Genomic DNA, 23,405 nt, shown 5'->3' with positions numbered 1-23,405 from the left:
ATAATCTTACCCATAAATCACATCATCATCTGAATCGTTCAGCATAGAAAAAGCAGGATTGTCTTTCAACTGTGATTCTGGAAAAAATACAAATATGGGTTAATTTGGCACATTCAATTTAGAAACACAGCTGCACTTTTACTCCAACACTGAAGCAACAGACTCAAAAACTTACAAGGCAATCATGACAACAACTTCAAAAAAACAATATTCAAGAATTCTTTTGTTTAAATTCTCCACCCTTCAGCCCACAACATCACGGTGTTCTTAACATCTTACAAAATGACATAACATTCTCTTCATGTTTTCAGATATATATTCTCCATGTTGTATAAGCAGATTTCCTCCCTTGTTCAGTTTCATGCCATACTGTTTTAATTTGCAAACAGTTAAGTCATCCTTTACCATTCTGATTATTCAAATGTTCATTCTTTTTCAAAAAGCATAGGCTTCATGACCTTGTTTGTTCTAAGTTATAAATGTTGTAGACCAAAGCTGTAAATCAACAACCAGGTGGCTCTTTTCCATCCTTGTAATCGATGAAGGAAAGACTTGTAACTTTACTGTGGCACGAAAGGAAGGTACATACTTTCCATTGGCTATTTATGACAAATCTCTCTGCCCCGTTTTAAAACCATCAATTCCTGTACTACCTGTTGCTGATAGCTGCTGTTTTAAGTTATATGCAAGAGTCCAATCCATCAATTTGCCAAAAGCATCTTTTTTTTTTCTAGCAGGTTTTTACTTTATAACTCCTGTAGATTAATACTTCTTGCAACCTTTTATCCTTATCTCACCATTTGTCTTGTCTTTCCTAACAAAAAACAGCATCCTCCTGCAACAGTACAATCAATCTCAACTCTGAAAAGTTTAGAGAAAGTGCCAGCTTCACAATCTAGTGCCTTCTTACACCATAACTCCCAGTGTATTTTAAACCTCAATGCTTAAAGCAGAGAATGCACTCTGTATAAATATGTGCTTTACAGAATCTTTATCTGTTAGATAGGAACAATACTTAATACTCACTATGCGAGTCAGATTATATCCTATACTTAGGAAAGCAAAAAAGTGCCACAGATTTAATCCTGTGCCTCCCTTTTAAACGGGCTCTGTGCCCCGCTCTCCCCCCCAGATTCTCCAACATCCCCCACCAAGTAAGACAGCAGCTTAACTCCTACATTGCCATCAGCCTGTTTTCCATATTTCAGTCAAGTTTGCCAGCATGTAAATATGTTAACCTTATTGTTACAACAAAGTATGAATGAAGTACTCTTGCTCTTTAAGGGTTGTCTGTGAGTCAGCTCAAAAGTTGGAGCACTATTTGCATACATATTCACTATAACCTCAATCAGAAAAAAGCTTAAGAATTCAAGTCAAGCTGATTAGTTGTAAACATTTTAGTCCTCCTTCAAATTTTCAATACTAAATTACTCAGGAACAGCACAGCTTCTGTTAGTGCAAAGCAAATTGAAATTGATGAGACAAGAAAATACATAAGGATGTTACACAGCATGTTCTAATACGCCAACACTTGTCATCTAAGTTTGCCAGACAACCGAGGTTCAGCAAGGCCAAGTGCAGGGTGCTGCACTTGGGTTGGGGCAATCCCAGGTATTTATACAAACTGGGGGATGATCTCCTTGAGGGCAGCCCTGCGGAGAAGGACTTGGGGGTCCTGGTAGATGAGAAGCTGGACGTGAGCCAGCAGTGTGTGCTTGCAGCCCAGGCAGCCAACTGTGTTCTGGGTTGTATTAAAAAAGGGGTGGCCAGCAGGGAGAGGGAGGTGATTGTGCCCCTCTACTCAGCTCTTGTGAGACCCCCTCTGGAGTACTGTGTCCAGGCCTGGGGTCCCCAGTACAGGAAGGATGTGGAGCTCTTGGAGCGGGTCCAGAGGAGGGCTACTAAGATGATCAGAGGGCTGGAGCACCTCTCATATGAGGAAAGGTTGAAGAAACTGGGCTTATTTAGCTCAGAGAAGGCTCAGGGGGAGGCCTCATTGTGGCCTTCTAGTAATTGAAGGGGGCATAAAAACAAGAGGGGGAACGGCTGTTTACGAAGGTGGATAGTGATAGGACAAGGGGGAATGGTTTAAACTGGGACAGGGGAGGTTTAGGTTAGATATTAGGAGGAAGTTTTTCCACACAGAGGGTGGTGACACAATGGAACAGGTTGCCCAAGATGGTTGTGGAAGTCCCATCCCTGGAGGCATTCAAGGCCAGGCTGGATGCGGCTCTGGGCAGCCTGGTCTGGTGGTTGGTGACCCTGAACAGAGCAGGGGAGTTGAAACTCGATGATCATTGTGGTTCTTTTCAACCCATGCTATTCTACGATTCTATGAATTGCTTACACTTACCGTATAGTGCATTCTTTGAGGGGGAATACACGAAGGCTAATGTGTAGAGATAGAAGTTCAGTAAACCATAAAATGATAAGAATTCTGCTGGTAGAAAGCGTCAAGGATTTTGCTCAATATAGCTCCATTCACATAAACTTTGGCAACAAAATCCAAAACGTATGTAAGCTGCTCCTACAGAATGGATGTTTACCACAACGAAGCTTGAGAGCATGAATGGATGAACAAAATGGCATTTTTTTAAGATTAAAAGACAACTAGTATACTCAAGCTGTTTCTAAGTAAAGTTCTAACTAAAGACAAATCTTCAGTTTTAACGTGTGTAAGATTTGCTGAGGTAAGCTCTTCAGCAGTGAAACACGTGGTAAAAATCAAATAGTTCAGCCTTCACTGTTAAAAGAAAGCCTGGGCCTTCATGCCTTTTGAAGAATATCAAATGCAGCTGTGGTTTATTTGATACAAACAAATTAGACTGAAACTGTCTCAGCCCATAATCTTTACAAATAGCTATTAGAAAATAATGACATGATGCTCTATCAATTTTGATCAGGGTTTCAAAGGCCCACCTAGAAGTCAAAAGACTCAGTCCTTAGGTAAATCATCTTTAAGTACTTCCCAAAGAAAATTAGATTAATACTCTCAGTTGAGCAGCATCACAACACAAGGATATAATTCTGATAATGAGTTGACAGCTCAGCAACAAAGTTGTCCTGTAGAACTTGTGCTCCAAAGCGTAGATAGAGTATAACAATGCTGTGGGGAAAAAAAAAACCAAAGTAATGGCATATAGGTATAGAGAGCCTTTAAAAATGCAAAATTCAAGTGTAAGCTTGATAGAGTAGTATATTAAAAAATAATTATGTTAAAGCGCTGTTTATTTGAAGACATGTTTTGTTTTCACATTCCTAAATTAATAATGATCATTTTGTGACTTACATTCAGCAGTCAATTTAATAAAGAAAAAAACAACTGTCGATTTTTGTCATATTTCAGCCAATCAAGACAATCCAAAAGTCAACAGTAATTTGAAATAACTGTTTAGAGTGGGGGACACAGATATAAACAATAATGTAAAACAAATTCTAAACTTCTGCTTTACAGAACAAGGTTTACAAAACTCCAAAAGAGATCAACAGTGCACTGAAAACCACTCAGCAATACAAAAATATGTTTCCTGCTAAGTCTTCCAGTGTATTATGGCAGAAATGGAAATACAAAACTGTCTATAAAAGTCTTAAGAAAGGGCTCCAAAAATTATAAATTGATTACTAAAGCAATCATTTAAAAAAAAATCTTAGTTTCACTGAGTATATTATCAAAAAAATATATATTCAAAGCCTTCAAAGAAAAGGTTATAAAGTTTGAGTACTGAGAAATGTTCTCTGAAAAGCCTTACCTAATGACGAGCACTACGAAGGTTAATGCAGTCAAGAATTTTAACCTGAGATCTGATAAAGATTGAGAAAAACTATTATTAGAGAATTTACACCTACATCTAGGAGAAGACAGCCTGCTTAGAGAAGAAGCAAAAGAAATACTTACCAACATAAGGCATGTTACGAAGTTCTGAACATGCTCTCACTATCAGGAACAGAAGGTAGAGAATATATGTGGTTGCCACCACAAGGAAGAAGATTTTCATTCCCTATAAAAAGAGTATTAATTATTATTTAACGAAGTTAGGATCTATTCCTGCTTTCTTCAGTTGTACCCTGCAACAGAAATTATTTTCCAAAGCACAGTACAGAAAGGTGTATTTATTCAGGGCAAGTATGCTCATGAAAGGAAGTACAAAACGAGGATGGCATAGGTAGACTTTTTTTAACTAACATATTTCCTGAGAATTATACAGGAAACCATATAAATTATATCTTCCTCTTCAATAAGAAAGTCTTAAATTTTCTAGTACAGAGGATCTTGGCAAGAGTCAAGATATACGAAATTGACTTAAGAAGCTTAAAAAAAAAAAGAGTCATCTTTTGGTTCCCACAGTCATGCGTCCCTGACAAAACACGTAGTTGAGTCTCCAGATACCCAAGATTATTGCAAGACAATTTACTGGGTTGGAGTTCAATATAGCCTACATGTGATCTGACGCAAAACGGAAAGTACCCTAGCCTGAGGAAGATCACCAGGCCAGCAGTTTTCTAAACTGTTAGATTTCAATGGAAATCTGAGGGCAAATGCTCTTTGTTGTACTAACTACAGTCGACAACTGAGTATCAAAGAAATATTTCTGACTTACCTGGAAATTACCCGTGTCAACTCTGTACTGATATGTAGGATCATGCACTTCATTAACACTAAAAAAGATTCAAAATGAAAAATTGGTACTTAAAACACTACAAAATACAAGGTAAAAAAAAAATACACAGACCAGGAAATCTACTAACAAAAAGTGTTTAAAGTAACTATACAAAGATTATAACTAAAGATCTTGGCTGTAGAAATTGGTGTGATGCCAGTGATTTCAATGACAATTTACACAACATCCTTTTCCTTTCTAAATCCCATTTTTTTCAAGGAATAGGGATGATTTTGGTAGTCAGCATGTCCAGTCTCCCTACTTGTGCGCAGTGAAGAACTACTGAGCAGGTGAAGGGACTAGGAAGACTTCTGAGGAGTGGCTGAGAGAACTTGGATTGTTGGATTGTTTAGTCTGGAGGAGGCTGAGGAGGACCTCATCGCTCTCTACAACAGCCGGAAAGGAGGTTGCAGCGAGGAGAGTGTTGGGATCTTTTCTGAGGTGGCAAGTGATAGGAGGTGAGGCAATGGCTTCAAGTTACACCAGGAGAGGTTTAATCAGACATCAGGAATAATTTATTCAAGGAAAGGGTGGCAAAACACTACGATGGGCTGCCCAGGAAATGGTGGAGTCCCCATTTCTAGAGGTAATTATGAGATGTGCAGATGTAGCGCTTAAGGTTTGGTAGTGGGACATGGCAGTTGAAGTTGACAGTTGGACTTCATGATCTTATGAGTCTCTCCCAACCTGGATGATTCTTTTTTATTTTTTACCTTATTAGAAAATGTGTAGTTTTGTAAATTCTGACAGGCCTTCAAGATTTACTGTTTCAATCTTACCTTTGGTGATAAGAATGATACTCAAGAAATAACAGCTGTTTAAACCTTTACTTCATACAAATCCTGCTGATAAAAACATTAGTAACAACATTCCCTGCAACTGCACCACTTTCAAACAATGTGCAATGGGAAGAAATATATACTGAGAAAATAAAGTGATAGACAAGCAATTGAGAGTAAAATGGTTAAGAGATTTACAAACGTATCAAAACTGACAATTACAAACGTATCAAAACTGACAAAGTTTTCTGTGTGGAAGCGACTGAAACAGCAACAAAGAGGAAAAACACTGAACTTATCAACTCAGTCTTGAGAAGGAGTTGCATAGCTTGGTTAGGCTCTGCTAATACCAATTGCACAGGTTGAACAGTTTCATTAAACTGCGGTAACAGGGAAACTGATGCTTCAAATATTGAAAAAGCTAATATGAAGAGTGTGTTGGAGGGAACCCTAACATACTGACATACCGACTTCTAGTTCTCAGTCTAACTTATAAAATTATGCACTACTAAATTGTCCATGAAGAAGTCTGTTTTCAAATCAGTCACATTTTGCAAAACAAAATATAATTTGACCTTCATTTCTATACCACAATCGAAGTATGAGGAAAAACACAGAATTATAAACAATCTTCACAGTCCTGAACAATTTCAGTTCATTACTTTTGCATTAAGTTTTAAATTACTTACGTTTGCCATACTCCTAATGTAACAGAGGCGAGCCACAATAGTCCAACAATAAGGAATTTGGGCAGATAGAAGGTTAAGCACTTCCTTTCTCCCTGTTGATAAAACAATAGCATGGTCAAGGAGAGAACCCACATTTGAGATTTGAATCCATCCTGACAGAATAAAATAACCTTTCCTTTGTTTCATTTGATGAATGAGATTGAGAAAATCACCTTCAATATTTTTAACTTGCACAGCTGATCACAGAATACACAAAATTGTATCATTTGCGTTGAAGTTAAGATACAGAAGGGATTTGGGGCATCCTACTTTTAAGGTCCCACATATTTCACTGATACTGAAACGACAGGAATCTGCCCAAGAATTCACATTTCTTTTATGCAATATTTTAAAGTGGTTTTAAAAATGAACAACCATCATAAACAACAATAAAACTCTTCAAGCGAGAACAACAGTACCACAATTCCAAAGACTGGCTCGCAAAAGCTTTGAGCAGACTGTCTCCATTTATCTCATTTAGGCGTGGCAGTCTCAGTGCATTCTACTTCACCACAAATCATTTTAATTCTGTTTCTTACATTGTACTTTAAGGTTAAAACGTCACTTTTTTTTTAATTAGGTTTTTAATTTGTCACCTTTTGAGATAGCTGAATAAACAAGTACTGTCTTCTCAGTAAGTAGATACAGTTGCACCCCTACCTGTACTCTTATACCATGGTAGACACAAAGCCAGAACAATAACAGCGCACACAGAAACAGTGACTGGAATAGGTCATCCAGCATTCCAGGAAACCAACTGTTCACCAGGAAAGAAAGGGGGAAAAATGGGTCTGTAACAAAAGAAAAGAAGTTAAGCAGGGGGGAGGGAAGGGGAGAGCAGTCTTTTAGTAAGAAAAAGTAAAGTTGAATCCACCTTCAGAAGAAAGAAACATTTTTTAAACTTACATCAGTGAATGAAATTGGAGTTTGTTCTATCTTAAAATAACTTGCAAAGAAAATGGTGCCTCCAGCTGCAATTATCTGTAAAACTACCTTAATATGTGGTTGCCAACATCTCTGAAAGACTTTGTGTTTTATCAGACCTTCTGCTAAACCACTTTGCTAGGTGATGAACCACAGAATACCTGAAAGACAAACATCCTTGTGGTACTGCTAGAAAGTGTTAGAAATTGATGTGGTTTACAAGACCAAAGGCAGCTTCTGTTTTTAAATACAGCATGAGTATTTGAAAAATACAGAAGTAAAGCTTATGAGGCAAATACAGAAACTACATTTATATGTGAAAGGGTCAGCATGGTTGCAGCCTCCTACTGCAATCAATTTTAAACGGAGTTGAGGGAAAAGAACAAAGCCTACCTATTGATTATAACCTTAAATTTAATACATTTTAGAAGGGCTGTTCTTTTATGAATTAGTTTCCTGAAGCGTTATAGACAGCTACTTGTAAGTTCAAGGCCAAACTTCAGCATTTTTTATAAAAATGTTTTATAAAAAACAAAAAAAAAAATCCATGTTTTATAAAGAAAATCCAGTACCGTTGTAAAGCAGGAGGAGAGGAAGGAGGATCGACATCCATTTCTGTTCAATACCCCAGTCTCTCATGGAGAATTTTCGTAGAGAATGTGCAAACAGACACTAAAAACAAACAAAACAATTTTGGAAGGAAGAAATACAGCCTACACAGCAACGTACAGCACATTGCAAACACTACTTTGCAAGGTCTTTCACACTGATAACACAGTGAAACAGGAGTCAAATCTTGTTCCTCCTTTAGCAATAGCTTTGCTGGCTTACCTCAACACAAATTACTCTCAAACTGAAAAGGAAACCAGCTAGAACTGCACTAACAAATGCATGAAAAAAAACTGCTGCCTAGTAACCAGTCACACACCATGAACAACTTCCACTTAAGGTCACTCATTAAAAAAATACGTATCCAGATTCTGCACCACATTCACAGTTAATCAGTGAGTGACATCACGTATGTGAAAGAAATGCTATGCAAGTGGCTAAAGTATTTTTGTATCTTACTTTGAGAATTTTGCTTTTTATTGATCTATTGTTGTTATTTTCTTCCCAAACATTTCTGCTCAGGGGCATAACTGTGGAGGGACAGGTAATCTAAATCACACTGTAACTTCAGTTGTAAGGGACACATGCAAGTCACCTAGTCCACCCTCCCACTCAAGAAAGTGATGACTCTAAAGATAGATCAAGGTCATATTCAACTGAGTTTTACTCATTTCAAAGAAAGAGAACAAAGGCCGTCTGAGCCCACAGACAAAGCCATTTTCTTTTTCTAGGCTCTAATCAGAATTTTTTGTTCAAAGAAAGCTTCTCTTAAATTCATTATCAGCATAGAAAAGACAGGCTTTTCCCATTTATTCTTAACGTTCCACAACACCACTTGTAACTACATAGAAGCAGCAAGTAAATGAGTATTTTAGAAACTTTATTAACACCCATTCAATAATTTCTCAACTCGACAGCCTGGGGCTAAGCTACTAACTAAAGCACTACCGCTTGGCATTACCCAAAATAACTGAAGCAAAAATCTTACCGTGACCATAAAGGTGAGAACTACAAAGACAAATCGGAACCAGATTTCCACCTGTGAAAATGTTGGATTGTATGTCTTCCACTACAAGCAAACAGAAGAAAAACAGCTCAACATGCAATGTTTTTAGAAGGGTCACACAAATATCAATGTTTAACATCTTTTGCAGATACTCAACAGTTTTCTGGCTTTTCAAGATTTGAAGGTATAACCAAATTCCTCCGTGTCACTATGGAAAGACAAAGATAAATTCACACACATTTTCTTCCAAGTTAAAGTTTGCTTTAAGAGAAGGAAAAAAAAAACAACTAACCAATGAAAAGATAACCAAAGCAGCCCAGTATCATTGCTTCTCCTTTACCCTGCCACTTTGTAACACACTCATTGAATTGACACACCTCAAAGCACTTCTCAGATGAAAAAGGATCCTTGTTGATTTCTATCTCATGTTCAAAGTTTGAACTTCAATAATTGAATAAATTCTGTGTTCTTCTTTATTACCAAGGTCAAATGTATACGCTGATAATGAAAGTGTTGATAAGGTACAGTCATGCCTTCTGTAACAAGTTTGTTTTCTTAAAGCTTGTTCTTGTTTCAGAAGCGAGACTCAAGAGAAGAATAAATGAGCTAACCAGACACAAAGAAGATTTCGTAGGTTAAGGAACAAAAGTTGCCTTAATCCTCTACTAGATGGGCAGAAATATTCATTATTACACATCACTTTGCATGAACTCTGTTGACAATTATCTTATATCTGGCCAGCTTCTCTTCAGAAGCAACTTGTGAAATGCATGCACCACATATGCTCTGCTCATCTGACAAGAAACCCTTACCTTTAACCCTTTTACCTTTCAATGGATTTGATCTGCCTGTAAACCTCTATCTTGTCTTTTTTTAAGTGCAAATGTAGAATGAAAATTTTAGGTGGAGGATCCTCATCTACAAAAGAATCTGTTATTTCAACTGGAAACACCAAGCCACCGTACTAACAAAATAAATTGGTATGTTCACTTGCTATGGGAAAGCAGAGCCTTTCGATTGGGTTTTTGGTTGTTTGCATGAAGGAAAGCCTGCAAAGCAAGATGATAAACCGTAGAACTATAAATGCCCCGATACCTCACCCTGCTTGAAATCCAGAATTAAGCAAACACTTGATTTTTTTCTTTTTCTCCCCCTACAACTTATTTTTAATGTGCTTTATACATTAGAATACATCAAATACCAAGATTCAGGAAGCTCATTTAGTATACAAAAAACACTTTTGCTTTACAGCAAACTTTCTTTTTCTGCCTGCTCCGACACGCATAATGTTATAATACTAGTTACCATGTTGTATTCTGCCTGTATATAAGTTCAGTTTAGTTTCATCTTCTCCTAATGCAAATGTTTCTAAATCTCTTTTTGGAGTAATAAAACACTTTAACTGTTTAATAAACAACCTTTAGCACTCGTCCAGTTCATTTTGCTAGGGACTGCCTGCTTATTTCAGCTAAAGAAAACCAATTTCCTCCTCCTCATAAGCAGAGTCAAACAATTGTTTTTTCCATTTGTCTTCGTGTCTCAAATCCTTCTGGCCAGCGCTTTTGAAGAGTCTATAAAAATCCTGCTAATTCAGACACACCTCCTGGAAAGGCTCAAGAAGACAGCACACTTTAGAAAGGCAACATCTCCACCTGAAAATGCAGAAAACTGGATGTTCTAGTCTAGCTTGTCTACCATTAAATACCTCCTAGGAATTACACTAAAATTATCTGTCCTTGCTAACAGCAATAGAAGTACTGAAAGAAAATGCTTTCCCTATGAAGATAAATACCGCTCCAGAACATTAATAACACAAATGCTATAACAGCTCTGAAACCAGCAGTGACAGAAAGCTTTATTATGATGCATCTTTGTATTTCATGCTCAAAAATAAGGTAACTTTTTATTACAGTTAAAGCAGACCTCTCCAGAGATCTCTTTTGCTACTATAAAACTTCATACTTACTGTGAAAGTAATATTCTGTATGGCATATGTTAACTTATTTAGATCTTCAAAACTAACAAATACGTTGTACTGAGTGTAGTTCAGGTAGCCAAGGTGAGCAACAATGATTTCACTGCATTTCTGTGAACACATACAAAGAAGAGCAATATTTAAAAACCATCAATTTATTCTACAAAATTCACTGGTAGTATAGGTTAGATAATTTGTTTCTGAGTAGGTAGATACGGATGACGTTTATTACACGTCTTACCAACAAACTTGATTTAAGCTACACACTTCTCATAAAAGAACTTCAGCTATTCTCTTCCTCAAGGACTTCATTCTGGATAAACTGTTTCAGACATCTTTAAACTCAAAACTTTACCTACAAGTTTCACTCGAAACTCAGGAACTTCTTGGGTGGGAAGATTTTTTTTTCCTGAAGCACAGAAGGTAGCTGCTTTCAAGCAGATGCTCTGCTACTTGCTGGACAAATTTATTCTCTCCTCTAGAGCCCAATACCTGTTTTCTTATTCAAACGTTCCTTCTCGCAGTACTGTTAATCTGTTTAATTGGCACAGAGTTACTTTGCTGGCAGAAAGCTCCAACAAGAAAAAGGGGTCTTTTTGAGGTAAGAAATACCAGCCACAGAAAGAAACAAATTAGCAATGTAATAGAGCATGCACACAAATACATTTAAAGTGAGTACTGCAACGGAGTTTTCTTCAGGCAGGCACATACCTGTGCACAACTGAGCAACCTCGTCCGGTTGTGAACTTGATTATTAACGTAGGGTGTGCTTCCGTCCTTCACCACTCCAAGCACTTTAACTGTCATAGTAACATTCTTTTTGAGTGATACTGTAATTACAAGAGAAAATGTTGAGCTATTCTGCATGCAGAAGTCTCAAAAAGAGATCCAGATAAAGTTTAAGATGGATATGATACCCAACAGTACTTGGTTATACTTTACTGGAGTACAGTTCAGTTATATTAATTTCAAAACAAAAAAGCAAAAAAAACTTCATTAATGTATTTCAGCATTAAGTCATACAGCCCTTGTACCGAATCCTAACACATTAAGAATTCCTGATTACAGTATTTCTCATGTATTCGTAGGGAAATTCCACTGCACAGTTAGTAATATTACAATTTATACATCTAATTTCTCCCAAAACAGACACAGACTCTCTACACACTGCTGTTTTTATAGAAGTAACTCCCAACCTATCCCACGCACCTACTGCAGCCAGTTCTCAAGATTAGCTCAATCCATCCCTTTACTGAGGGCAAGCAGTTAGAGATGGAGAGACTGTCAGAGGAAAACCCCACCGAGCACAGCCACAAAGAAACAGAATTGTGCATGCAACAAAACAGAATATACAAAATTAGGTTGCTACAGCAGTTTCCTGAACTCTAGGTAATACTCTCACCATCGTGCTGATCCAACTCGACTACGCAGGTCAGCCACAGCTGCTGGTTATAAGTAGACAGTGGTGGTGAACTTAAATTAAAAGGCTTCAGCTGTTAAAGAAAACGACAACAAAAACCCCACCAAGGTTAGCATCAGTCATTATATTACACGATACCTTTGCAGTCGTTACAATGAAAGGTACATTAGTAACAATATTTTTGGGGAACAGATTTAATACATGATACTGCGTGGACAATATGATAAGCACCCCACATATACGTGTTCCACTGAAGCATCACATGTATTTTGTACAGCACCAAAATGCACCGACTACCTAAAGCACATAAAAGTAGCAGCAATAAAAACAGTTCAGATGAGAGATTTAGCCTAAAAAAAAAAAAGAAAAAGAAAAAAGGTAATTTCTAGCACTTTACATCCAGTCAGACTTGTGACCCCAGCCTATCTGCTACAGAATTAAAACAGTTTAAACCTAAGTATGTAAACCACAACTATTTTTTCCACTGGTTTTCTAGAAATCCCACATTCAGAAGCATGGGAGATAACATTAACAGAGAAAATCTAATGCAGGAAATCCGTTTCTTAATTGATATTACAGCTGCTTTTCATTTTATTTTATTATGTCCATCCACAATACAGTACCAATTCAAATGTATGTAAGAGACCTACTGACCAAAAAACCCTCTAGAAGTCTCAGGGCATTTAAAGAAACTACTCTTAATTTCTTTTTTTAATTTTTTTTTTTGTTGTTGTTAGCAACTTCACAAAAAATTATTTTTGCTATTAGTTTGACAGCAAAGAACTGGAAAGAAATAGAGAAACTGAGAATGAGAACATGAAAGCTTAATACGAAATTCTTCAAGACAGTGATGCGAAGGTTCACGGTAAGAGGTCAGATTGCACTGTCACAGCCACTTGACAATGGACAATTAAGAAGGAAAACAGACATTCCTTCCCAGCTGAGAAAGAGGGAAAAAAAAAGTCACAGGAGAGTTATCATTAGTTGTCACTGAGAACACTGTTTTCCTGTTTCCTGGTCTCAGTTTCTCATCCTGGACCCCCACAAGAATCTCCAAGCACGAGCTCACCAGGGAATCCTATCAGCACTGAGTGTTACTTCATCAAGAATTACTGTGAAGAAACACTGCCCATCACAAAACTCTCTACCTTACCTACTTGCAGGAGACTAGAAATTAGTGCTGGGTCACACAGTGGTAGTAAAAGCACTGAATGTTCAGTTTCAAATTGGACAGCACCAGGTGGCCAAGAAGCTTCCTAGTAGAAATCTAACTACTTAAAATAATGGGACTGGAGAAAGGGTATATTTAACATTACAGATATTAATTAAACTGTTTGGATAATCCAACGCTATTAATCGATCCTTACCTTTATGCTGTTATTTAAGTCAGTTCTTGCTACAGAAGTTTCAATTACATTAGGACCTACATAATAAACAAGAAGGAAGAGAACAGTATTGAAGGATCAGTGTAAATAGAGGATTTTAAAATGTTGTACAAATACCTCCTCACTAAGCAGGTAACCAGTGTCCCACTCGGCACATGTTCTAACTGAAGGGCAAGTCACTGAGGCTTCTCAATATCATTAATAAACTTGGCCAAAACGTTCCCCCGCCCACCAGATTCCTCTAAGACTCTGCCATAATATTCCTGAGCATGAATAGGGTGTAAATTATTAATCAAGAACTTCATGTCAGAAGTTCTACATGCATACTCCAAATTACAGCAACAAAGACATGGAGTATTTTCCCCTCAAGCTACGTGCTGTACGTTGTGTGTTTCCCTCCCTGTGTGTTGCAGTCACAAAAGTAGTTGGCTGCACAAAAAGCCAAGTAAGCAGCAGATGCAGTGCTGCTACAGCACCTTGAAGCCCAATCAAGGGCTGCAAAAGCACCTGAAAAAACAGCTTTTTTTTAACTGCACTTATCTCTCCAGTTTTTATGGCCAAACTGCTACCATTACCCAATTTACTTGGAAGATAATGTCTATATTGCATTGCACTCACAACCAGACAAACATTACATTGTATCTGACTGAGCAATGATAATGCCTTTTAATGTACATGTAGTGTATCTGACTGCATAATTAGTGACAGTACTTTGTAGCTTATTCTGGATCTTGATTGCATTGGGCTGTTCTAGCACGGCAACCCACGAGTCCGTTAAGGAACAGTGCTCAGACCAGCCAGAGTGGGACCTTTCTTTTCTATAAAAACGGAGAGCTGTAATATACTACGTATACCATCACAATAAATGTAATTGCACAGAAGTTCTACAAACAAGTTCTCCTAAAACACACAAACCATTCAATCGACAGTTTCAAGCCCAGCTGTAGTGGGAGATGTCCAGCTCTCTCCCACACTCCTGCTCCTAGGGCAATCACTCCTCCCATTGCTCCAGATAAAGACACACACACTGAACATGTACGATCAACTACATCCATCCACTCACATCCCTGCTTCCCTCTACGTCTGTATGCAGTAAATGGGGAAACCACAAAACCTTTATTTATTTTAGAAAAACCTCCAGCAGCTGTCCAGTTCAACCCTCTCCTCCAAAGAGGTGGAATTAAATCAGGTTGCTCAGGATCACATATAGATAAGTCCTGAAAACCTCTAAGCACAGAGATTCCCAGAACACCCCTGGGCGATCTGTTGTAGTATTTAACCACTCTTATGATTAAAAATAATATAACAGCAATAATTCTTAAAATCTAACTGCAATTCCCTGCATTCCAGCTTGCATCTGTTGCCTCTCTCCCTATCACCACATGCTTATGAGAAGAGTCTAGCCCCATCTTTTCTGTATCCTCTTATAAGGAGGTGGACAGCAGTAAGGTCTTTCCCTCATCTTCTTAGATATGCAGGAATGCATAGGACGAGGGAGAAAGGGAAACGATACTCACACATGCATTTGTAAGTACACAGAATGACTAAGCTAGAAAAATCACAGGGAATAGTAGGAAAATATCTGCAGCTATGTACTGGGGTGTGAACAAACACTGAGATGCACAGCACGTAGGGACATAAGCAGGATTTCTATGTGTGTGCCAGGGTCACCATAGAGGCTTCCAGTCCCACTTAGCCTTCTCTCTCCAAGTGTTCTCTCCTATTTGGTATGGGAATTTAACGCAAGTTACCGATGCTTAAAACATGCTGTTCCAGCCATAATATTAGTATTAAAAACTACGCAATAAAGACAGTTTTTCACAAAGACCATGGAATTCAAAGTTATGACAGAGAAGCAACAGAGAAGAAAGGTTTATAAATGAGTGAGCTCATTCATGAGCTCATTCTGGGCAAGAATTTTATGTTAGCTGACACAATAGCTAAGATAAACATGCAGTATTGCCTGGGCTTCTATAACCACTCTAACTACAATACTAACCATCTTACAGACCTTAAGTGAAAAAAAAAAAGAAAAAAAAAAGAAATATTTTCATCCTATCACAGTCAAAGCTTCATATTACAATTCAACTTCACTAGCAGCTATGCATTACAAAGCCAACTGAGAACTACTGAACTTCCCAGTTCTCAAGTACATACAAACTACTAAAACAATAACTCGGTTCTACTGCTGTAACTGCTGCTCCTCTAGCAAGCAATATACTAAAGCTTCTTAAAGCAACTGACAAAAACATCTATGGTCTTATTATGGAATAAAACAACAACAACACCTGTACTTAGATTATATTGTTACTGCTTTCCTTTACTCAGAATCCAGAATCATTCCCAGAATCATACTGGAAAGCAGACAACCACTCTGAGGTGAGGAACATGAAAACTGCATAGGTGCAGAAAATGAGTTCTGCACGTTATCCTGTCCTGCACTCATCTCACCACAAAGATCACGAAGATACACCGGGAAAAGACAAAGTGAGCAAGTGTAACCTGGAAAAAAAGAAAACAAATCCACACCTGTCCTAGGTCACAAGAACTGAAGAGCACCGGCCTCCTTAGAGTAAGCTATTTTCTTTACTCAGATGAGTAGTTAAGACCGCTAACCTTCCCAAAGTGACTGTTGAGTATGGGGACTGGGGTATACAGGTCACACACAAAGCTGGATGCATCTCCCACCTTTTCATTTACCTAGTGGGTTTGGTGAGTTTAGCTCAGACTGCACCCTTTGAGGAGTGAATGCTCTATTGTTCGTGCCCCTCCCTCTGTTCACAGGAAGCACGAAGCTGTCAGCCAAAGCCATTAAAAATAACCATAGTGTAAGCAATCATTCCGTGGTTCTCCTCCCAAGGTAAACAACTTTCTTTTAAAAATAATTAAGTTATAATAACGAACTGCATCCAAGCTTTGTCAACAAAGCCATCCAAAAACCAGTCTCACAAGGAAAACAACTCTCCAGCTTTGCCAACTCCTGAAGGGAACCACAGACGAGTCCTGGAAGCCTGGCACAGCGCAGATGTTGGAACATTGCTTACAGTAGCCCTGGAACAAGGGCACCCACAGCACTACATCAGCATGCAGGCAGATGTAATGCAAAAGACCAACAGCTCTATTTTAGGACTCACTCTTAATTAAGAATGAAATTCTCAGAGAGCACGGATGGCTCTCTGCCCATCTCAGGTAAAACAATTTTAAGCAATTCCTGCAACTGATACTGACCTAATTCCAGTTTTCCATTTTATCGTTCATATGGAATGTAATACTACTTGTTTAGTATTTTAGTCACAAAATCATGCCCTTCAGCATCCTTAGGTAAGTCAGAGGAAAAACACTGGTTTATCTTCAAGAACTGAAATACAGTCTGTTTGAACCGTAGGCTTCTACAGTAAGTCAAGCAGCAGGAAAGATAGACTTGTTCCATAAGTAAATTTTTAATGCTACCATAAATAAAGTACTTTCTATAAGGTATGGATACACACAGAAAGCCCAAGTCAGGCAGGGCTGGATGAGCCAAATGACTCTGCAGACTTCTTCCTTCTAAAAGGAAGTGAAGGATGGGGTAGAGATAAAGACAGGTCCAGAGACGGGTCAAGATGGTTGTCAGTGAGCAGCACAGATAACGCTAGTTGATTAAAAAAAAGAATAAGATGTCAAGTGAGAAGCTGTTAAGTGGCGTAGCATGGTAGCATCCCTATGAAAAAAAAACAAAAAACAAAAAAACACGATAAAAGAAACGTTCCTCCTCTGTAATTCCTCAGATGTCTCTGGGGCAGAATGCTCATTAGCTTTCACCCATATCTGTAACTACCAGCACACTAAGACAAAGAATACAAAAAGGTAATGTTTTAAAAAGGCAACATCCTTACCTGCTATTCCTATGAAGACTGTCAAACCAAAACAGACAAAGAATACTACAAAGACCAGGACAAAATGCCGTTTGGACAGCGTATATAATCGCATTGGTGCCAGCCTACAGAGACAAAAGAAAGCAAAGAATTAGCTGTCAATCATATTTCTAAATTACAAAAAAGAAAAAGCCCCTGTAGCAGTTGGACAGATCAATACAATGGAAAAGGTGTTACAGCAAAGGTGTGATGACAGAAGGACTGGCAGAATAGAAAGGCGCTGTAAAGGAAAGGAAAAAGATTGCTCACCCATATCAGAAGAGTCTAGGTTTGCAGTGGAAAGCTTCACCAAGGAGGGATCTCCAAAAAGAGATCCTTCCCCAGAAGCGGTCAGCCCTTAAACGAGGTCTAAGAGAGGTGCAGCCAGGCTCCAGCCCTTCCAGTCACACAGATGAATTGCCTTCACCTGTGCTCCCAGGGCTGACCGGGTCCTTTCCCCAGGTGCTCAATCAGTGGTTCCGGCCATGACTCAACAGTTCCCATAAAGCCCCCTTCACTACTCATTCATCCACAAAAAAACCATTAAACCAATTTTTGTGGTAGCATGCAATACTAAGGAAAGAATACAAACTAATGCTACTTTATAAAGCAAGGATAACTACTAGGGATTATCAGACATATGAATGGGCACATACACCCATACCCCAGAACAGACAAATTTTGCATGTTTTTCTATACTAAGACTTTCTATTGTCCAAAGAGAAAGCAAAACAAACAATTCACTTTGAACTAGTAAAAACATATAATAACAATCTGAATTTTCTTAAAGAGTTAGGTATTATAGAATAAATGACAATTTTTATTAGTGGTAGAGTTTGAAATATCAAAATATCTATTTAATGACGATGTGGAAACAAAGAAAGAACAGAGCAGTAATGAGGAAGGCAAGCAAGGGACTGTAAATGTTTGCACAGAGTGGCTTTACAGGACTCTGGATAGCATCAGCAAACACGGTAACTTTTCTGACTGTCTGCCCTTGCACTGAGCAATAACCCAGACCAGTTTAAAAGGTCACAACAGGTGACAGCCCAAGGAAAACAGGTGTGTTGCACATGAAATGATCACAATCACAAATAAGAACAGATCAGATCTCAGCTGCAGAGACCATCACTCAGAGGCATCGCAGACAAATGCAATTTTAAGTTGACTTTCAAAAGTCCCAGTTAACAGAGGCCTTCCAAACCAAGACTTGTCTGCGCAACTTTTGCAGAGATGTAACTACACTACTTTTCCTAAATCAAGGTCTTAACACCTCAGGCTTTGTGTACTTAAAAGCTATTACGCTCGTGCTAGTATTAATAAGTAAGACATGTTATCTGACTGACAATTTTTCAGTGGTACCTTCAGTTCTACAGATGATCCAGTGCCCCTTGTTTAGCTAAGAATATCACATGTGGGGTATTCTCTTGATTTAACAAGAACTCTCTAATCTCAACAAGAAAATGCCTGGTACATGAAAATCATATAAAAAATGCTGATATGCCTACATTGAACATGTAGCAGTCTAAGCGGATACCACATACTCCTTGGAAGAGCACCCACTGAGGACTGCTCAGTACATGATAACTAACTCCTGGGAACAGCTGAAATGGGAGGAGTACCATATATATATATGCAGGGAACTATTGTGCATACCTAAGAATATTCCCAGATATAAGCTAAACAGCCACGGCCTGGTGCATGATACACTTCTGACTTGCCATGCACATTCGTGGTTCTGTTGATGAGCTTCCAATTTTTCAAGTATTTGTAGACATTCGGAGGTGTATTACAGGAACATGTAAAGCAGCTTCACCTCCTGAAGGGAAAGTCACCAGGGCTCTCTCAGCCAGCACTCACAGCTGTACAGTTAGCAGCAATCAGCACTTTCCCTTAGTGTTGTGCCAGAACACAGGCGTGCTCACAAGCTTTCGAGGAAACCTGTTCCAGACATTGGCTCATTCTTTACTCCAGTTTCTCTGGATGGTGTAACATCTAACAGTCAAAATGGGTTTGCGTACACCTGAAAAGCAGGCGTGCTGACACTTTAAAGAAGAGAAAACCAGACGGAGTAGAGACATACTTTGTCTTCTTCCCTTGCCTTTCACACTGCTACTCCTGAAGTCTCATTGAAGAGAGTGAGTGTAGGTATTTCACAGGTCAATACTGCTGCACTGATCCGCCCAGAGACCAGGCAAAAGACTGGGGTAAGAAGAAAAACAAACAAATGGAGATGACATAGCTCATCTGAGTAAAAGAACATTAATTGAAATGATCCATGTAAGGATTTGGAAAATGAGACTCACATACCCAAGTATGCAGAATTAGATCCCCTCAGACTCAACTCGTATCCATCTCAGGCTGTCGTACCAGCAGTTATCAGTATCTGGTACTTGCATTGCCACGTTAACAGCAATCACAAATTGTAAATCACAAAGTATATTGCCCTTCAGAAAGGAGGAGTACTCTTTAAAGCTCCAGTCTGTAGGATAACAGAAACGTTTCATCTCTTTAAAAGAAACTCACTGGTTTCTGACCTTTAAAAAAGTCTGAAAATACGGATTTGTGGAAGTGTAAGACCCAGAAACAAAATAAGTGAAACACAAAAGGTAGGTTATTCATTTTCATTTCCTTGTTCATCACAACCAAATGCAAACTTCAAGCAGACTGGATATATCACATGGATGGATCTACACATACAGAAGTCATACACACATGCACTTCTTCTGAAAACGTCATATCTACCAGCAAGACAGAGGAAAGCAAGAAAGGACAGAAGGAAATGAAACATTAGTAACTGAGAGTCAAGGCTGGAAAATACAACCAAACTGAAATAAGAAGAGGAACAAGAATAACAAGTCAGACCCACAGAACATTTCTATGGGGTTTCAGGTAACTTAAAATGCACTGATAAATATTGACCCACATTGGATGTGATGGAAGACATGCATCTGTGGACTAAAGTCCTATGTGATCAGATAGGATAACCGAACTTCGCTCCCTAAACTGGTCTGTGAGTCCACAATTGTGCAGCATGCAGCTGGCATACAGAACCATCCTACGTAGTAACAGTTTGGAGATAAAACCGGTTGTGTGACCACATTGTTAGCAGTCCTTCAGAAATGCCTATTGACACAGCACCAAAGTCCATCCTGGTGCATTCTCTAAAGATTTACAAGAATAATTCTCACTCCCTTCAGAAGCCATTTGCTATGAAGCTAGACCTTAAACTAAGGTGATAATGGCCAAAAACATCAAGACTTTTACTCACAAAACCAGCAACACTGGAACCCAGCAGCTTACACCCCAACATTTCCAACAGTGCTGTGCCAGAGAACTTTCAGAGACTTTGTGAAAACACCTCGCTGTTTTTAAGTCACAATAACTGCACAGCACTTTTTGTTAAGAGCAAACAAGAAAGCTCAGCCAAATATTAGCTGCAGTTATCATGACAGCCAACAACAATTTATTGTGCTCCTACAGAGCACTGTATTTTCCCCACCCCTACCTGCACTCACAGAATTTCCTCGTCACTCTGTGGTGTCCCACTTCAGCCTATCACCATCTGACGTAACAGGCAGATAAAACGACCCTCCTGCACGCTCACTGTTTTACATGTGCCTTTTGGAAAGAGATCATATAAAATTTATGAACACAGATAAATGCAAGTCGACAATTTCCTACCAACATCTGAAAGGCCTAAAAAGAATGAGACATTTGGAAAGCATTTAAGGGAAAATTCAAAAAGAAGACTCACTCTGGAAACACTCGTTCAAGGGAGTAAAGAATTGTGTTTCCTTTTATCAGTGGAAGAAGCCTTCCCACTCCAGCCAAGGCAGTCTAATAAGGCTCAAGGAAGAACATCTCACATTCACAGATTTGTCAGGAAACTTTCACACCCTGTTTGGACTTTTAAGCTAACTCGGATAGGAAGTGATATTTTATAGCTATATTAGATTAACTACAAAAGAGCAGAATGCACAAGCGATACAACAGAAATATATTAGACATCTGAAATGGCAGTCAGTAAAAACTAAGCTGCAGCAATGTAACTTGTGACAGGTGAGCAATGGAAATGCATACTTGTAACAACTGCAACCTTTCAGTAGCCGTTCACATAACAGATGTAAAGGTGAGTTACATTTTGCTCTTTGAGCCACTCTTTGGGTCAGGGTGTTACACAATTGTTTGCCTCAGGCTATTTCTCATTTCCTCAACATCACATCACTTCCCTTGCCTGCACTATGCAGCCTCTACTACAACGTCATCACTAAAAACAAACCATTTTATAGTTATAATGCTCTTCACTTTAGAGTATCACTTCCAGATGAGGAGCATGGGACAGAAGTGAGATTAAGAAGCAGCTGATATCAAAACCACAAATAGTTCACTTTTATGCATGTTTTTTAGCCTATAATGCTCTGCCTCCAAATGCTCCTTTCCATTTTAGACTCTTGCAAATGAAAGCACAGGAACCATTCTGATTTAAAGGGCTGCATACAGAATCATTAAGATTGGAAAAGACCACTAAGATCGTGAAGACCAAGCATCAGCCCATCCCCACCATGCCCCTTACCCATGTCCCTCAGTGCCACATCCACACAGTTCTTGAACACCTCCAGGGATGGTGACTCCATCACCTCCCTCAGAAACCTGTTCCAATGCCTTACCGCTCTTTCTGAGAAGGAATTTTTCCTGAAGTCCAACCTGAACACTCCCAGGCACAACTTAAAGTGTTTCCTCTCATCCACTTGCTGTTACCTGGGAGAAGAGGTAACCTCTTCCATCCATCTCACCACAGCCTCCTTTCAGGCAGTTCAATAAGCGATAAGGTCTCCCCTGAGCCTCCTCTTCTCCAGACTGAACAATCCCAGCTCCCTCAGCCACTCCCCATCAGACCTGTGCTCCAGACCCCTCACAGCTTTGTTGCCCTTCTCTGAACACACTCCAGGGCCTCAACGTCTTTCTTGTTGTGAGTGGTACTTGAAGTGCTGTCTCACCAACTCCAAGTCCACCAGGAATACACTATGTACGTCCATAGCACTGAGACTACTTGCACATACCCAATTTCTCCCTTTTTTAAGGCCATTGCTGGCCCCATCATCCCCCAGCACACCTCAAATTCCCCCTTGCAGATGCATGATGTCACAGTTACAGCTAAGGAGTGAGACACACAGCCACATGCAGCAGCAGCAGCACTATGTGTTACTGTTACATGACAGCTGAGCACGGTTACACCAAACAGCTCCTGTGTTTGGTGGTGGTTTTATGTCCTTTCTGTGTTGTTCACTGACGTCGGAGCGATCACCCAGGGTCATCGCTCTGTTGGTGCAGAGGGACACCCGGGGAACAGGTTTTTCTCTCGTCTTCACCAATACAACCTGAGATGCGGGGTGTTACTTTCTACGTGTGTCTTCTCTGAGTTTTCTGATTTGCAGAAGTCAAGTCACAAATACCAATCCAGCCCCACTGATCTATTTCCTTAACGAGAAACGAGGTGCGCGCTCCGGATTACAACTCGGGTTCCCGCCGCTGAGCGGGGAAGGACTCTTCCTCCCCGTCCGACCAAGCGTCCTTCAGCCCCGCGGCGGGCCGGGTCGCCCCGTGGCGACGGGCGGCCGGTCGGGCTCCCCGCGGCCGTTGCGCGGTCGCCCGCCGCTCTCATTGCCGAAGTGAGGGGCAGAGCCGTCGTCCCGCGGCGCCCCCCACCCGGCCCCGGCACCTCCCGCGATCCCCGGCCCCGTGCCTCCCCGGCCGCCCCCCGCCGCCACTCACGGCTCCATCCCGGCGCCGCATGCGCTGTGCAGACGCCACCCCCGCCGGCCGGCGCCGCAGCCGTGGCAGGACCGCCGGCTCAACCTCGCGGCAGCTTCCGCCTGCGTCACCCACCCGCCGCGCCGCGCCGCGCCGCCACGGGGGCGAAGGGCGACGCCGCTGGGAGGGGACGGCGGCGCTACGGCGAGCGGCAGCGGACACGGGGCGGAGGGGGCGGCCCCGCGCAAGAAGCGGCTCGGGCGCTGGGGATGGA

The 23,405-nt window shown here is 40.0% G+C and overlaps 1 protein-coding gene across 8 annotated transcripts in view; it reads right to left on the bottom strand.

Annotated features, from left to right (window-relative positions):
• Window positions 1-23,405, bottom strand: part of TMEM181 (transmembrane protein 181) — a 33,434-nt gene that overhangs the window by 4,775 nt on the left and 5,254 nt on the right. For 3 of the 8 annotated variants that reach the window (XM_040698461.2, XM_025148882.3, XM_040698462.2), the window contains exons 2-16: window positions 17,360-17,463; window positions 13,467-13,522; window positions 12,082-12,172; window positions 11,391-11,509; window positions 10,671-10,790; window positions 8,687-8,767; window positions 7,662-7,761; window positions 6,826-6,956; window positions 6,127-6,218; window positions 4,599-4,656; window positions 3,896-3,998; window positions 3,750-3,801; window positions 3,024-3,106; window positions 2,354-2,443; window positions 11-77 (exon numbers count right to left, since the gene is read on the bottom strand). In XM_040698461.2, the coding sequence (XP_040554395.1) occupies window positions 11-77; window positions 2,354-2,443; window positions 3,024-3,106; window positions 3,750-3,801; window positions 3,896-3,998; window positions 4,599-4,656; window positions 6,127-6,218; window positions 6,826-6,956; window positions 7,662-7,761; window positions 8,687-8,767; window positions 10,671-10,790; window positions 11,391-11,509; window positions 12,082-12,172; window positions 13,467-13,522; window positions 17,360-17,463 (1,347 nt within the window). Of the gene's footprint in view, window positions 1-10; window positions 78-2,353; window positions 2,444-3,023; window positions 3,107-3,749; window positions 3,802-3,895; window positions 3,999-4,598; window positions 4,657-6,126; window positions 6,219-6,825; window positions 6,957-7,661; window positions 7,762-8,686; window positions 8,768-10,670; window positions 10,791-11,390; window positions 11,510-12,081; window positions 12,173-13,466; window positions 13,523-17,359; window positions 17,464-20,885; window positions 20,999-23,152; window positions 23,265-23,405 lie in introns of those variants that run through there. The other 5 variants (XM_040698463.2, XM_015284211.4, XM_046939724.1 and 2 more) reach the window with 4 other exon arrangements.

Source organism: Gallus gallus, chromosome 3 (genome assembly GCF_016699485.2).
Source record: "Gallus gallus isolate bGalGal1 chromosome 3, bGalGal1.mat.broiler.GRCg7b, whole genome shotgun sequence".
NCBI classification, from domain to species: domain Eukaryota; kingdom Metazoa; phylum Chordata; class Aves; order Galliformes; family Phasianidae; genus Gallus; species Gallus gallus.
Note: the sequence above shows the minus strand (reverse complement) of the source record. Positions and strands in the feature narration are given on the sequence as shown.